This window comes from Amyelois transitella, chromosome 28 (genome assembly GCF_032362555.1).
Source record: "Amyelois transitella isolate CPQ chromosome 28, ilAmyTran1.1, whole genome shotgun sequence".
Lineage (NCBI taxonomy): Eukaryota > Metazoa > Arthropoda > Insecta > Lepidoptera > Pyralidae > Amyelois > Amyelois transitella.
Genome location: NC_083531.1, coordinates 1,870,840 through 1,888,539, shown reverse-complemented (window position 1 = coordinate 1,888,539; position 17,700 = coordinate 1,870,840). Strand labels below are relative to the sequence as shown.

Below are 17,700 nucleotides of genomic sequence, written 5' to 3'. Positions count from 1 at the left end.
TGTATGTATGTACTCGTATGTAGATCTTACACACTTAGGAATAAACCCGCCTTTGTACTGCACTTTTCTTTGAAATGAAGAAAGAAATGACAGCATGTAATATTTTGATTGGAGGAGAAAAAGTTGAGCAAGTGAAAGAGTTTGTTTATCAAGGATCAAAGTTTACATCATATGGCAAGTGTGATAGTGATATTGAAAGGAGAGTGATCGCGGGGAACATGGTGAATGGAGCTTTGCATGCCTTTATGAGCAGTCAGAAACTATCCAAAAAGGCTCGACTGGCTGTGCACAGGGGCGTGTTGGTCCCGACATTAATGTATGGTAGTGAAAGTTTTATATTTGTAATGTACTCCTTTATAGAGACGGCCTCTGTGGCGCAGCGGTAGTACGCTTGTCTGTGTCACCGGAGGTCCCGGGTTCGAATCCCGGTCAGGGCATGATGAGAAAAGAACTTTCTCTGATTGGCCTGGGTCTTGGATGTTTATCTATATAAGTATTTATTATAAAATAAAGTATCGTTGAGTTAGTATCTCGTAACACAAGTCTCGAACTTACTTCGAGGCTAACTCAATCTGTGTAATTTTTCCTGTATATATTTATTTATTTATTATATTTATTTGTACTGTACTACTGTTTTATATTTGTAATGCACTCCTTTAGTGAACAACGAAGCATTATCTTTCTTACTTAGGTACTTATTTACAGGGAAGAGGCGGATTTCATGGGGCCCTCGTTCGAGACGATCTCGGGCACGGGCCCCAACGGGGCGGTCATACACTACACGGCGTCCAGGACGGGGCCGCAGCACGTCATCAGCCCGAAACACATGTACCTGTTGGACTCTGGGGGCCAGTATAGGTAAAAACGTAGTTTTGAGCGCCATCTGTTTTTTTATAACGTAAACTTCCAGATTCTTTAGAGCGCCATCTAGTTTGTAATGTCATCAGCCCGAAACACATGTACCTGTTGGACTCTGGGGGGCCAGTATAGGTAAAAACGTAGTTTGAGCGCCATCTGTTTAATTATAACGTAAACTTCCAGATTATTTAGAGCGCCATCTAGTTTGTAATGGCATCAGCCCGAAACACATGTACCTGTTGGACTCTGGCGGCCAGTATAGGTAAAAACGTAATATAAGCGCCATCTGTTTAATTATAATGTAAACTTCGAGATTATTTACAGCGCCATCTAGTTTGAAATTTGTGTACTTTTGTGTTTTAACTTTCTTTTTTGCATTTTTAATGATATCTTAATTCGTAATCAATTACAATGCTCGACATAGTCATCACCATCGCTGAGCCTCATCATCACGTCTATATTACTTGCGGGGTTTCAGAGCCAACAGCCTTGAAAATACTGACAGGCCACGTTCAACTGCTTTGGCTCGATGATAGAATTGAGATTCAAATAGTGAAAGGTTGCTGGCCCATTGCACTAAAAGAAGAATCCTAAGTTTATAAAGCCTATCCCTAAGTCGCCTTTTACGACATCCGTTGGAAAAGATATGGAGGTCCTATTCAAAAGAGCCAGGAACCACACGGCAAACTAAAATTGTGTTGATGTTTCCTAGATAGAAATAAAAAAAAATATATATATAAAAATACGGGACAAATTACACAGATTGTGTTAGCCTCGAAGTAAGTTCGAGACTTGTGTTACGAGATACTAACTCAACGATACTATTATATTTTATAAGAAAAACTTATATAGATAAACATCCAAGACCCAATTCCATCATTAAACCAAACAGCTGAACGTGGCCCATCAGTTCTTCAAGACAATTATGACCATTTCTACCCCGCAATAGATACAGACGTGACTATATATGTATGTATGTATGTTCACAGAGATGGAACAACGGATATAACCCGAACTCGCCACATGAGCAAGGCGAGCCCGGAACAGCGGGACGCGTTCACACGCGTTCTTCAAGGGCAGATGATGATAGGCAGCGCCTTGTTCCCCAGGGGGATCAAGGTAGGACGCCGTTTTGTGTATTTGTGCTGTTCGAAAAATAAAACTACCGCCAATTTGATAGAAACTAACGCCATCTATCGGATTAAATCTATACTAATATTGTAAAGCTAAAGAATTTGTTTGTTTGTTTATTTGAAGCGCTAATTTCAGGAACTAACTACTGGTTCGAATCAAAAATTCTTTTTTCAACGAAAGCGACGAAGTCGCGGGCACAGCTAGTGTGTAATAAAAATGACGAACCGAAGCTGAAAAGTACCTATGAGATGGGAACTTGCAATGGCGGACTTATCCTTTCGGAAAAGTGTGAATGGGAATTTGCAATGGCGGACTTATCCCTTCACGGGATAAGTCCGCCATTGCGAGAGATTTATTCCTTTATATAATTTAGTATTATTTTATGTTACTAAGTTTATTTCTATCCAATAAAGATATTACTAACAAACAAATATAACCCGAACTCGCCACATGAGCAAGGCGAGCCCGGAACAGCGCGACGCGTTCACACGCGTTCTCAAAGGGCAGATGATGATAGGCAGCGCCTTGTTCCCCAGGGGGATCAAGGTAGGACGCCGTTTTGTGTGTTTGCGCTGTTCGCAAAATACAGCTACCGCCAATTTGTTAGGAACCAACGCCATCTATCGGATTAATTGGGTAATAAAAATGACGGATCGAAGCTGAAAAGTGTGAGATGGGAACTTGCAATGGCGGACTTACGAGTATCCCTTCACGGGATTGATTTATTCCTTTATAAAACTACTAGCTGTCCCGGCAAACGTTGTTTTGCATATAAATAATATTAAATGACGATTGATCAGCTATCGACCGGTGATGAAAAATTATTAAATTACTAAAATGGCTATTAAAATATGGCTTGTGTTTAAACGCCTACCAGAAATGCACCTATATTACTTCCAATAAATTCGAAGTGCCTGCCATAACGGATAAATGCTCACCAAATTGTGTATCACAAAATATTCTAGAAAAAAAGCTATTTTGCTTTTTATTACATTCTATAAAAATAAATACACACCTTTAAAGTCAATTTGAGTCCAAATTTTGTAAATTATCGCTAAGGAGATGTTACCAATATTTTATTTTATTACTTTCATTTTAGTTATCTATGCTGAGGGAAAAAATTACAGTCAACCGCAAATATTTTTTTCATACCAAATATAATATTGATTACACCAAACACAAGTTACATAATTAATGCATTATGCATTTAATTATATATTTTTATGCAGTTACATAATTACTTTGTTGTCAATTATTGCAACACATAATGACTAAGGTATACAATGAAACAAACCATTGGTAGATGAGGAAATAAAAAATCTAAATTAAAACAGAAATTTTATTAAAGTGTTCATAAGATTAATTTAAGAATAATCAATGGCACTTCAAAAGGAACACAATAATTACAGTCTTATACAATCTTATCTTATAAGATTAATTTGTACTTAAAAATAATCAATGGCACTTTATATTTTACGTATATATTACGTAATCTTAGCTTGACCATAATATATTTTGGATTTTGGTTACATAATTTGATTACAATAAAGCAAATTTGAACTGTACATTTTGGTATCAATGTTACTGTTTTAGTGAAACAATATTTGGTGAGCATTTATCCATTTTGGCAATCAAAAAGAATATTTGTACACAACGTACGATTATTCTGACGTGTGTATACTTATTTTGAAGCTTAATACGTTTTACTTTGGGAAACTAAGTATAGATTGATTTAAATTTATATGGAGTTAATTTATTTTACTGGGTACTAAAATTTGGAAAACAAAAGCTATTTTGGTGAGCCCTTAAATTGTACCCTTAAAATATAGGGGTTGGTGATAAAAAGTTTAAAATTTGAGCTGTATGTATTTTTAATGGGACATAATAAAAAAATAAAGAAATTACAAAATGTCTAAAATTTAAAAATATGTGAAGGGTAGACAAACCTTATCACTAAGGGGTATGGCAAAACAACGTTTGCCGGGACAGCTGGTTATAAAAGAAATTAAATAGTATCATTACCATAATTTTGTAACCAACCACGTTATTTCCAGATTATACAAATACATAATAAACAATTATTTTGGTCGACGACAATACTTTCAGTTTGGCTGGAGGGATCCCACTCAGGGATAAGCCTGCCTTTGTACTGCACTACTGTTTTATATAATTTGTAATGTACTCCTTTAGTGAAACAATGAAGCATTCACTCACTTCTTTAGTGAACAATGAAGCATTCGCTCAGATAGGTACTTAGTTCCTCCCCTGCCCCCAGGGTAACGTCCTAGACAGCTTCGCTCGGAAGGCCCTCTGGGACGTTGGGCTGGACTACGCGCACGGCACCGGCCACGGGGTCGGCCACTTCCTCAACGTGCACGAGGGGCCCTCGGGCGTCTCCTGGAGGCCGTACCCGCGAGACCCGGGGCTCCGCCCGGCGCAGATACTCAGCAACGGTGAGTGATAGTATCACAGTGTAAGGTACTTCTTTTTTTGCCAAGAGGGATCGTAATAATACAATTAAACTTTACAGAAGAAAGTTTATTTTTTCCTAAACTGTGCAGTTCTCGATGCACCTGGCAGGTACTTTTGCTTACTCTAATCGCCTGGCATTTTTTTTTTTATAATTATCAATTAAAAAAATAGATGATATTAAATTTTGAAGCTTACAGCAGGAAGTTTTTTTTTCCTATGTATTTTACATTTTAAGAAATAAAAGTGTTGATGACGTGCAGGGCAGATGCCTGCCAGGTCATGATTTTTGGCCTTGGTGTGCTATGAATCATCACTCTACAAATTTCTAGCCTTACAGGAACACCGTTACTCGGAGGGTTCACTAGCTCTTAGGCTATATGTACTTCTTCAGCCGTTGTGAGAGCGTGGCGTACTGTTACACAGGCTTGAGTCTTTAACAGACGCCAGTCTCCACCAATATTTTCTTCATTTTTTGTAACTCTTCTATGCCTATGGAGACGAAATAAATACTTTTTACTTTTACTCTTGTATCAGATTCTGGAGGTGGGCGTTGACATCTGCGACTAAGTTAAATAACTTCTTCAGATGTCATCGTTATCATAAGATATTTAACTATACTTGTTCTGGATTTCAATTTTTTTTTAATATTATATATTTTCAGATGCAACAGAATACAGTTCTTTGATTTGTGATTTTGAAAGAACCATGGCTACCAGCCATCTCATTTCTAAGGGGACTTTATTACAAACCTTTTTATTATTTATGATAATTTTTATTTGTATCTCCAGAACCCGGTTACTACAAAGTTGGTGAATACGGAATTCGCCACGAGGACCTGGTGGAGATCATCGCGGTCACCAAGGATTCTGACCATCCGAAGGTAAGTCAAGAACGACACTGTCAATAGCGCCATAGCTTGTTTACATACATACATAAAATCACGCCTGTTTCCCGGAGGGAGTGCCGTGTGGTTCCCGGCACCATTACAAAAAAGAATAGAACCACTCCATTTCTTTCACATGGATGTCGTAAAAGGCGACTAAGGCGATAGGCTCACAAACTTGGGATTCTTTTTTAGGCGATGGGCTAGCAACCTGTCACTATTCGAATCTCAATTCTATCATTAAGCCAAATAGCTGAACGTGGCCATTCAGTCTTTTCCAGACTGTTGGCTCTGTCTACCCCGCATGGGATATAGACGTAACCATATTTATGTATGTATGTTCCCGGAGGGGTAGGCAGAGACTACATCTTTTTAATTGCCACGACCCCAATTTTTTAACCAAATACCTACAAAGTACTTATCTTAAGATTGAGTTCACTTGATTATTTCTTACATTTGTGTCAGGGGTAGGTATTTTTTTTTTTTTGTATTAAAATTCGCCATTTTTCCCCCCAGGCTAAAGGCCTACTCGGCGATTTCGAAGGTTGCGGAGTCCTAGGGTTCCGCACACTGACCATGGTGCCCCATCAGAGAGACTGCATCAATGTGGAGCTGCTGAATGATTTTGAGGTACGAAAGTAATTCCAAGTGCCGTGTGGTTCCCGGCACCAGTAGGTACAAAAAAGAATAGGACCACTCCATCTCTTTCCCATGGATGTCGTAAAATGACGAGATAGATAGATAGATATTTAGACGAGTAGCCCATCGCCTAAAAAATAATGAGTGACTGAGTGGGATTAAACAAAAACAAATTACTCTCCCATACAAAAGAATATGGATTTTAAAATGAATGGGAAAATACATTTGTATGAAAACTTAAATAAAAGTACCAATTTTTAACAAACGTGTTTTATATATCCCGGGTTCGAATACCGGCCAGGGCATGATGAGAAACGAACTTTCTCTGATCGGCCTGGGTCTTGGACGTTTATCTTTATAAGTAGATATTTATTAAAATAATATCGTTGAGTTAGAATCTCATTACACATGTCTCGAGGCCAACTCAATATGAGTAATTTGTCCCATATATACTTATTTATATATACTTACATAATACTTCGCTTCATCTACATTCATAACTCTCTTCATGCAAGCTTGGCGGTTTCGGGTACTCTTGACCTGACCGTTTACCAGGACGTCCTTAATTTGATCAAGATACGTTCGTCTAGGTCTTCCCACTCCGACCTTTCCCTCCACACTCTCCTTGTATATCTGCTCAGTCAACCTGCTTTCATTCATCCTCTCCACATGACTTATTTATATATATGTATGTAAATATATATGTTTTTTACAGTTGAACTACATCAACAACTACCACAAAACGGTGTTGGAGACAGTCGGGCCGATTTTGAAAGAACGCGGACTAATGAGCGACCTGCAATGGCTGGAAAATGAATGTCTACCATTGGTCAGAGCTTAGGTGAGCAACCTTCTTCTACACAAATTGGTTTATTTTCAAAATACGAGGTATCGCTTAATGACGTCAAATTAAGTATAAATATATCTACTACCGCTTCCAAAGCTCAAGTATGAAAGAAGCGGCGGAACAAACTACACTGCAGCATTTCGTTCAAATAAATCTTTCATTCACTCATTCGTTCATTATGATAAGATTACCCTCGGCGTTCAACACGCATATAACCGGATTTTTTTTCTTTTCAGTTCCAAATAATCGACGAATATAAGCAAGTTCCAATAAACAATGTGCATTTTAATCAAAAATAATTAAAAATATATTTTCTGAGAATAAAAAGTGTATCTTTATTACCTATTGGGTTTATTTATGCATGAACTTTCATTACGTATGTATTTATATATATATATATATATATATATATATATATATATATATATATATATATATATATATATATATATATATATATATATATATATATAAATGTATCTTTCAGGCGATGGGCTAGCAACCTATTAAAATCACAATTCTTCTATTAAAGACTAATCCCAAGTTTATTAGCGTATGCCTTAGTCGCCTTTTACGACATCCATGTGAAGGAGATGGAGTATTCCTATTCTTAAGAGCCGGAAACCACACGGCTTTTAAGAATATAGGACCACTAAATACAAAGATTTTACAAGTTGAAAATATTTATTTTGCATAGTGTATAGCATTCAACAACGTCTTTGAGACTTACAAAAATTCGTAAAGTTGTTTAATTTTTACATACTTATATGTGCAAATACAGATTATTGATAGAAATTAAAATTTTGGAATGAGCAAATATTATACTAGTTTAAAAATAACAATAAATATATGGATAGTCAGCTTTTTAACACTGGTGTTTTGAAAAAGATATAAAAATCTTTTCTTTCTTCTGGCTTGAGTTCTGTTGCATCCTCCATAAAAATATATAAAGATGTTTTCATTAATTTTTGACGAAAACTTTTATTAACATTGCATTGTCATCCAATCTACAAAACTATGCTTGAAAAATTGTTAAATATATTTTGCTCATTCCAAATTTTCCAAAACACTAACTACTTATGTAGTAACAATAACATATTTGATATGATGGAAGCATTGTTTATCATTAAAAATATTAAAAACTAACATAATTGAGTCTAAAATACGAAAATAGGTTGGTCTAAAAAGTTTCATATGAACAAGTTAAAAAAAATTACCAGTATAAAACCTACAAGCCTCTTTGTTTTTTTCGTAGTAGCATGGAACTACTCCCATATCTACATGTGATTATCGTATAACACGACAAAAGGACAATAGATACAACTAGTAAGTCGAGACTCTGACTGCAATTTAATTTTGCATCTGTGCGTCAAAAAGAAAATTTTATAAAACAAGTAAATATTCAGTATTTTCTTATAATAAAGATTCCTTTTTTAAATTTTAAATAATTTTAATGAAACTGAGAAGGCCAACCTTTTTTCTTGTGAAAACATAAATTCGGATTAATAATATTAACACTAATTATAAAGAATACTATTTGTATGGAACAACTATTTTTTAAGGCATGTCTTCGACGTGTTCTTCGATAAATGGCACTATGAATATAATAGAAATATACTGATAATCCATACTAATATTATAAAAGTGAGAGAAATGTTTTTATACGTCCATCTTTCAAGGCAAAACCCGTGAACACCTCTCCATGGAAATTTCGCATAGGTTTAGTGTAAAGCTCTAAAGTACTTAAAACGCGGGCAAAACCGCGGCAAAAAGCTAGTAATAAATATATAGGTAACTGCCATGTGGTTCTCGCCAGTTTGCAACAATAATGATCCAATCTGGATTAGATTCTCCTGTTAGTAAAATTCTGGGGGTCAGATGTGAGTAGATTCAGACTCACCCACTCCATGATCGGGCTCAAAGGCGGCTTTTTAAATTATTTATATCAAAAGATAAAAAGTGACGCCAGATACTAATGACCCAATGCAGTACAATACAGGCTAACTTTCTCATTCTTGTGCGAGTGACATGCAGACAATTATTCAATTAATTCTTTTAAAATTCACGCCCGTACCTCGATAAGTAAGCGATCGCGCTCGGACCCCGCCCCACAGCGTCGAACGGAACACTGAATGGCGGGAAGCGACATACAAGACTTAAAGCGGCCACTTTAATCTTGTGGTATGAATAATTTAAGGAAAGCTCTTAACTCTTCCACGGGGAGGAATCACGAGGAACAATGTGCTAAGACGAAATATAATTACCAGTATATCTCTTTAGTAACTATTATAACAGAGATGATTATATTCCTTATTTTGAACTTCCAAGTGGCTATGGACGATTATTTACAAAAATATAATTTAACAAAGGCGAAACACGGCGTTGGTACTGCAAAGTCGTGTTCAACATGATTCTTAGCAACTAAAATGTATTTTTTTTTAATATTAAAATGCACTAAAATCACCTATTGTTGATGCGGAAGAAGTTTTTCTTTAATAAAAAAAGAAAATATAGTGTTGAGATTTATATTTTGTTATTTTTATCAAGAATTTCGAGCACAAAGTCTAAGCATTTCCTTCTTTTTTTTCAACGACTTCGTTCGTGGACTGGTGACTTTAAATCTGAAATCCTGGGTTCGAACTCCTTCATAATAAAAGTACCTAGTATTTTTTGGCCTAGATCTATCTATATCAGTTGGTATTTATAATAAAAATATAGCATTTTTCAATTAGTACAAGTCTCGGAACTTATTTTGGGGCTAGCTCAACTTGTCTGATTTTTCCCAATTGTAAAAACGTACAGAAAAGATTTCCTTATTCAATTTCTACACATATTAATCACGTTTTTTTTTCCGGAAGGATAGGCAGAGACTACATCTGTCCACTTGCCACAAACCTTGCACACATCTTTTGCTTTATCGACATTTAATTTCTAACTCTAACATAATTCTACCAAACCTATTGAAATTAAGATTTTTTTCAGTGGCCTTTTTTTACAGAATTTAGAAATCAAGAGTTTTGTCACCTTTGTTTTCTTTAACTAAAACTCTGTTTATAATTTGCAAAAGTAAAAAATACTTGGTAAGTATAAAAAACACAACATTATTTCATGGTATGTAATATAGGTGCAAATCCTTTGCTAAGACCTGCCTTAGCAAGATTAAAACCAAGTTAATTTAGATAAAATATTATAATTATAAATTATGTTAAATGTAAAAAGGCATAATTAAAATTATGATTTATATTTATATGATTTATACAAAACGGTCTATAATTAATTCAATTAAATTGTAATAATATTGTCAATTTAATTGATTGCAATATTGTCCTGTGGCACTTTTTATAATTGAATTTTAGTTGTTATTTTTTTTGTGTCATCATTAGAAATTAGTATTTACGCGTAATAACAATTTTTTTATACGTTCAGTATTGTGTTATTAATGACAATTTTTTTAAAAAGAAATGTAGAAAATGCAGTATTTATATTTGCGGATATTTTTGTTTAGAAAATGAAATTAAATTATTTGTATATGAAATTTTCAAGTGCAAGTAATAAGTAATAATCTTTTAATATTATTGGGGTCACTTCACTATTTTCTGATTCAAATATTTGTTCGTATTTTTAAAACTAATAGCTAATAATTAAATTTCTGCATAGTTTTCAATACAATTGTAAAAATAGCCTTAGATTGAAGTTGCATTGAAATGAATAATCGGGACAATTAAATATTTATATTCGAGTAGCAGGTAAGCATAGCATTCAGCCAACCGTTTTCACATTAAGTACCATTAACTGTTATAACTTAAGTTTACGCTTTTTGCAAATTTTGCTCCACTCCCTCCCTATTCCTTCTTCTTCTCCAATGTATTAAAGGCACCCAGGCCCATAGTGCTGCACCACCAATTAATATAAAGCCGAGTGTTACGAATAAAGACTTATATGAATTTGTATGCTCAAACCAGAATCCGCATATAGGCGGCCCGATCAACTGTAAAATACCGTTCACAAATAAACTTATACCGTAAGAAGACATAAGTCTCTCCGTACCTAACATTTCGGTCATCACTAGTGCTGTGACACCCACGTTTATTCCGGACGCGATACCGAATATCGAACAAAAAATACTTATCGCCAAATAACTCGACACGGAGGGTATTAACGCCAGACTGATACCGGAAAGTAACAGGCCGAAAATGAAGAAATATCGCTTCGGCGTGACGACTACATCTGAAAGTGCCGACCCACCTATCCTACCGACTAAATCGAGAGCAGATATTATCGATAAAAGATACGCCCCGGACGATTTGTCGAAACCACATTCTTGCGCGTACGACGGTACTAAAATAATGAAGTTTGTATAGGATATCGCACAAGTACAGTTCGATATTAATATAACTAAATAAATCGGGTCTTTCAATAGTTGGACATCAAAATATTTGCTTGGTTCCTTTTTGGCGTCGTCCTTGCGTTTCTTCCTGAAACCGCAGCAGTAAGTTATCGGCGCCAAGCTGTCCGTTACTGATTTCAAACTAAACTGGGACGCGAATTCGCTGGGTTTTTCGAAAGCTGACAAAGTTGAACCGTGGAAAGGCGTGGACATGTACTGGAAAGATGACGTCGAAGGACTCCGTTTTGGTGTTTTTGGCACTGTCAATTTTTTACCGAACGCTTCCTGGGAATTGACGCGGCTACGTTTGCCTTCAGGGACGGATTCTAACAGAGACGGGTTGCTGGGGAGGTGGTTTTTACTCGCGATCTGCTGCAAGCCGTGCCTCGACGACGCGGGTGTCGATATTTTTCTGGTTCTATCGACATCGACCCGCGTCACTAGCGCAGCACTGGCGGATCTCACGAAGTTCTCGTTTCGGCTGGGTGAAGACTTCTCGCCCAGGTTAGCGTTGGAGCGGTTTTTGAAAATGGGGGGCGAGCCGTTGGGGTGTTTCTCCAGGGTGGGGGTGGCGTCCTCTGGTGTGAGGACCATTTTAGGGTTTGTCTCCTCCATATCGCCGGGCTCTTCTTCGACAAATGGCTCGAGCTGGAATTGAAATAAAGTAAACTTCATTATAAGTAACTCTGAACAAGTTTAGTATCTTTGTTGGCGGCCGTTTGGCGCAGTTGTCAAATTCTCGCCCATGAACCAAAAGGTCTCGAGTTCGATCCCCGATCAGGTCAAGATCTAACTCTAAGCGAACCCTATGAATCCATGTCCAATCTAATGGCAATTTTTTAAATGGTACTCTCAAAGTTTTGCATGACGATTTTTGGCATAATCATAATTCTGCATTAATTTTCTGATGCTTGAAGATAATTTTGTCTAAAAAATTATCAGTCTTAATATCATCCCGAACTATTAAAAAAAATATTTATTACGATTAATTTCGTCAAAAACTGTGTTGTTTTGTGTTCAGTTCAAATTTAGCAAGAGCATGGAAATTTCAACTGTGGATACTAAATATTAAGTTTGCCAAGTCACATAACCTACCTAGTATACCTACCACCTACCACCTAATATACCTATCTGACCTACGCTCTAAAACTATTTTTATCTTAGGCTCGTCTCTCTTCCTCTCATATATATAAGAGTATTTGGCAAGAAAAATAAAGAATATTTAAATTGAATGTGTTATGTTTTAAGACTGATGTAGCTTCGTGCAATTACTGACTTACCTATTCCTGAATCTTGATAGGAAGGAAGAAAGAAAATATTCGAGTAATACAAAACTTTAAAAAAACACAAATTCAGTTAAAACTTAATTTTACTATTTACAAATACAACACAGTAAAATAAAGGTAGGTAACAACTGTGTTTGAATACAAAATAATGTAACACAATTTAATTATGAAAAAAAAAAACACACAATTATCGAAATAAAGTAATTAAATTAAAATTATTTAATTACATATTCAACTATTAATATTTCTTCTATTACAATCACAATTTTCACATACTTACAAAAGTTTAATTTAAAATATATATATATATATATACATTATTTCGAAATTCAATTACTTATCTATTAAAAAATATTTTAAGTAAAATACGAGTATGTAATTGAAATAATTGAGTGAAACATAAGGAATGACAGAAAAGGAATGAGATATCAATATTATCACAAATATATTTGTATTGTACACAAAATATAACTATAAAAATATATAACAACTTTATGTGTTGGCAAGATAATAAATTCTGCACTTGATAATTCTTATAAACTAAGAAAATTTGAAAAAAAAAGGAACATGAAAATTTTGGAACAAAAAATTATATATTTAGGTACAAGTATTGTGAAACCTAACTCGCATTCGTGTAAAATTTGAAAATATTATAAAAAATCTTTAAATACAGCACTATTTCCTGTTTTTTTATTTAGATATAATAACAAAAAATTACAAATTGATATGCGGTGTACAAAATTCATACTCCTAATATTTAAAATACACGCAAAACATTAATTATAAAAAATATAATTGTTTCATATAAAAATTGGCAAGTGGCTAAATAAATTCGATACATTAAAAAGTCTCAGATAAAATTAAATTCATAATTCATTTATAAAAAAAATATATAAATGTCGATTAAAATGAATATTAAAAATCTATCATACGAAAAATAATATGAATTGCTTAAAGGCATACCAACATAAGACATTATTTGGCATATATAAACAAAAAAATACCGGTTAATTACGAATTAAAAATAATTTTTAACTGTTCAAAGTAACGCCAAACCATGATTTACACGATTCACTAATAAGACGAAAAACCACTAAGATATTGTTTTTAAAATTAATAAGTGTAACATAACAAGTCTGAAATTAAGTATTATAAAATTATACTTGCTAAATAAGGTACAAATATTTTAGTGTAAAAATCAAATCAAAGCTGTTGACTTAACTTTTTTTTTAAATGTAAAGGGTGTAAATAATATCTGTTTGAATAAATTTCTTTAAAAATGTTTGAATCTTCCGTTCTGTTCTTTAGTACACAAGCCTCAAGTTTTATGGTAAGTGCTATGGTAGTTTGTAGCTTTTTGTCAAACACCAATATATTAGATATAACTTAAATTTAATTTATTGAAATGTAAAATGACGTGAAAAAGTGACTGCGAATAACTATTTTCTGAATAAAATATTGATTTTGATAATTTGGTCATGTCTAGCGAAAGCATGCAAGCTTTAAAGGGGACATATGTCGGGCCGCAGACCAAGGGAAAAATGACAAATAGCTTGAGTTAGTATACTAGAACTGATAACGGCTCAGACCGAACAAGTGTAGAGAAATGGCGGAACGAAGACCTACTGATCCTTCGGAATAAAGATGGAATCGTGAACATAGAGTGATTAAAAAAAAATTGAATATATGTTTCCGATACAAATAAAATAATTGTACCTATTTTGCGCGAAGTTTGTATTAACATCTAAAATAGATAATACAAATTTTATAAAAATTACTATTTCGTGCATTTATCGGGAAGCCTCATTCATTGGGTAACTATTTTTTTTTCAAATAAACTATCATTAAATCTAATAATTGACACCTTTGCTATAGGGGATGAGATAAATTAATCTTTCACTGTCATTATCGTTGTCAAAACTTTGACATTTGTAAGTCTTAAACATAACCTAAAAGTTATAGATTTCTACGCCATTACGTTATTGTGCGTTACGTCAAATACATTTGGCATAATAATAATTGACCTAAAGATTTTTGTGCCTTAGCATGTGTGATCACATCTTTATATAGGTAACTTAAATCTGATTAGTATTACGATACCAAATCAATTCTGAAATTTATGCGATAACGTTAAAGTACATTTTTAAGTAATAGTTCAATTCAGACTTACAACTGTCTATAAATAAAGTACAAAAATGGCAATTAACCTATTTGTTTTAAATTTTCTGGTCTTTCAACTCGTTCTCTTTTCTCGCTTTCACTCTCTTCCTCCAATTAATAATCGGCATGAACAACCACAGGGCTGCACCGCCCACGAAAATCATACCAAATGTTACAAACATACTCGTATAATTTTTTTCTCTTTCAAACCACAAGCCACAAATAGGTGGCCCTACTAACTGCAATAAACCGTTCACAAAAAGACTTATACCATACGTTGACATAAGCCTCTCGACGCCTAAAATCTCCGCCATGACTAAAGTCGTCACTCCATTGTTGATTCCAGACGCCAAACCGAAAAAACCGCAGCATACACTTATACCTATATAGGATTTCAAAAATGGTAACACTCCTAACGCGATCCCTGAGAAAAATAACCCGCCGACGAAGTAAAAAGTTTTCGGCATAAAATTCAAATCGGATAATGCCGAACCGCCTATACGGCCGACTAAATCCAACGCGGACACAGTACTAAGCAAATACGCGCCTTGAGATTTATCGAAGCCTATTTCTTGCGCATGTGACGGCAGTAAAATTATGAAATTCGTACACGAAATCGCGACGGTACTGCTCGATATTAGGATAACTAAATACGTTGGATCAGTCAAGAGGCTAATGTCAAAGAATTTGTTGGGCTCTTTATCTTTTTTCTTTTTACAACAGAAACAGCAGTAGGCAACATCGGCGACGGAGTCCGTTATAGATTTAAGAGAAAATTGTGAGGCGAATTCGTTGGGTTTCTCGAACGCCGACAAAGTGGAGCCGTGGAATGGGGTAGAAACGTATGCGAATGACGAAGTACTGTAATTCCTTTTAGGCCCAGCCGTGCTTAATCGTCTTGTAAACGCTTCTTGTGACCCCAACTTCTTGGCGTCGGCGAACCCGTCTAACGTTATAGAACTATTCGTGGTTTTAGGTTTCGAGTAAGACAATTTACGTTTAGACAAGTTATGCTTTAGTTGATTCTGTGATGGAACGGATGCCATGCAATTTTGGCTGTTATGTATTGAGGATGGATGGTTGTCTTTGGTTTGGCCGTTCGCCACGCCTTCTTGGATGCTCGCCATGTTATTCATATTGTACGCTTCTATAGGTTCATCTTCTTCAAAAAGGATGTCGTCCTGAAAAATAAAGTTTTATTTGAATCAAATAACAAATTAAAAATAGTCGCACAATAACATTTTATAGTAAACTTGTAGGCGCAAAACACACATTAAAGACATAAAGGTTCCAATATTTAAATAAAAAAATTTTTTTGGCAACTTTTTTTCGCATAATTATCATTTCGCATAACTTTTATTATATTTCCAGAACTATTTTCAAATAACATTATGTACTTTTCAAATAATTCTATTCTTAACATAAAAGAACAAAAGGACGAATATTATATTATCTTGCCGAGTACGTAAAAATTATACAGAAATTAATGTTACCAAAGACGCGGTGCCGGCCAAATATTTTGTATAAACGATATTTTTTTATAAGGGACGTCTGTCGTGTTATTTGCGGCCTACAAGCTTTGAAATATCATTGTGTAACTAAATTTTTACATGTACATTAAATATTTACAGATGTCTACAAACTAAAGGTGGACTACACTGCCAGTGGCGAAGATCGTTTCAACCATATCTATGGTCAAACTGAAAACGAGTTCTTATCATCACATCATCGCCTGACTTCGCTCGTTCGCCCACTGGAGGTGTGGCCTTTCCTAAAATGATTTACTATATTTTGATTTGAGTCGTATTAATTTACAGCTAGTCGACTATCTAATTTTGAAGCTAAAGCGTTTTGTTTGTTTAATCGCCCTATCACCGGAACGAAGCGGGGGATATTACTTTTTTTGCATTAAATAGGCCTACTTTGGTTATAAGCTTTCCCGTGGTTTCACTCGTATAAACTAACAACCACGAGGAACAGTCGACGAAAACAACAACATAAAAAAAAACGATAACCACTTTCGTTATCTACCAAAAAAAACCACACGCTTAGCAGTTATAACGTTATTTGTGCGTTTTGAAAATGAAACAATACCCACTAGATGGCGCTGTTATAAGGAAAGTGATTATTTGATGAGGGTAGTGTTAGAATTGATGTAGAATTTTGACTGTGATATTATTATTTAAAGAAAAATATTAATAACAGTTACAAAAATAATTAGTTTAAAATGGTCGACATTAAGCTTTGCGATATTCAATATAGAGATTCTTTTAGTAATACGCGATATAGCTAGCAAGTGATTGTTTGTCAGTATCACCTCTATCTAGCTAACTAAACGCTTAATGTTGCGTTCGTATTTATCAATTTACGGCTTTATCTATCCCATTATGAAAATAATGTTCCTGACACAGTCAAAATTCTGCATGGCTAAATATTGAGTAAGAAAAAGAAATAAATGCAATTTGATTAGTAAAGTTAAAGAGCATGATTGGAATGCAATGCGAGAAGAAATAATTTTAATTAATTTCTGTACAAATTCATTAAACAAGTATATTTTGAGACTTTTTTGACATAAAGATATTTAGGCATAATTTTTATTCACATAATATTTTACACTATTTTCAAGACGTATTGACGTCAGAGAGTAATTTGGGAAATTTGCTTTTCACTATTCAAAAAAAAATTCGTTTTCTATTGTCGGTTTTGAAAAAAAAAAGAAATAAAAAAAGATAAAACAAAAATTGATTCACAGATGTGGAATATTAATTTTCAAAAATATTATACCGATATTCAACAGTCTTTTCACGTATTCATGCATACATATGACTTTATCGATATTTAAAGCGCTTTAAAAAATGATTAATTAATAAAAATGAAAATGGGTATATGTACATACATATACATACCTGTATGTGGTTCATAAAAATGTGATGCGATGCTTAGCAAGCAAAATTATTACTTGAATGTTAAAAAAGTTAATTAAAAAAAATATCATGTTTCGAAAAGTTTTTTATAGCTAACAATCATAAAGACA

General features: G+C 34.3%; 2 protein-coding genes and 1 long non-coding RNA gene across 7 annotated transcripts in view; 1 reads left to right on the top strand and 2 right to left on the bottom strand.

Moving 5' to 3' along the window:
- The window catches only part of LOC106133705 (xaa-Pro aminopeptidase ApepP), a 32,573-nt gene extending 25,413 nt beyond the window's left edge, over nt 1–7,160 (top strand). For all 3 annotated transcript variants that reach the window (XM_060952251.1, XM_060952252.1, XM_060952253.1), the window contains exons 12-18: nt 706–858; nt 1,848–1,977; nt 4,268–4,445; nt 5,253–5,344; nt 5,864–5,977; nt 6,702–6,827; nt 7,070–7,160. In XM_060952251.1, coding sequence (XP_060808234.1) covers nt 706–858; nt 1,848–1,977; nt 4,268–4,445; nt 5,253–5,344; nt 5,864–5,977; nt 6,702–6,827 — 793 coding nt within the window. In that variant the 3' untranslated portion in view covers nt 7,070–7,160. The remainder of the gene's footprint in view (nt 1–705; nt 859–1,847; nt 1,978–4,267; nt 4,446–5,252; nt 5,345–5,863; nt 5,978–6,701; nt 6,828–7,069) is intronic.
- Nucleotides 1–17,700, bottom strand: part of LOC132903597 (uncharacterized) — a 77,192-nt gene that overhangs the window by 42,146 nt on the left and 17,346 nt on the right. The gene's annotated exons all lie outside the window — the stretch shown is intronic.
- The window catches only part of LOC106133708 (monocarboxylate transporter 13), a 35,458-nt gene continuing 27,090 nt past the window's right edge, over nt 9,333–17,700 (bottom strand). For 2 of the 3 annotated variants that reach the window (XM_060952249.1, XM_060952250.1), the window contains exon 8: nt 9,333–11,868. In XM_060952249.1, coding sequence (XP_060808232.1) covers nt 10,642–11,868 — 1,227 coding nt within the window. In that variant the 3' untranslated portion in view covers nt 9,333–10,641. Of the gene's footprint in view, nt 11,869–14,767; nt 15,848–17,700 lie in introns of all 3 variants that reach the window. The other variant, XM_013333520.2, reaches the window with a different exon arrangement.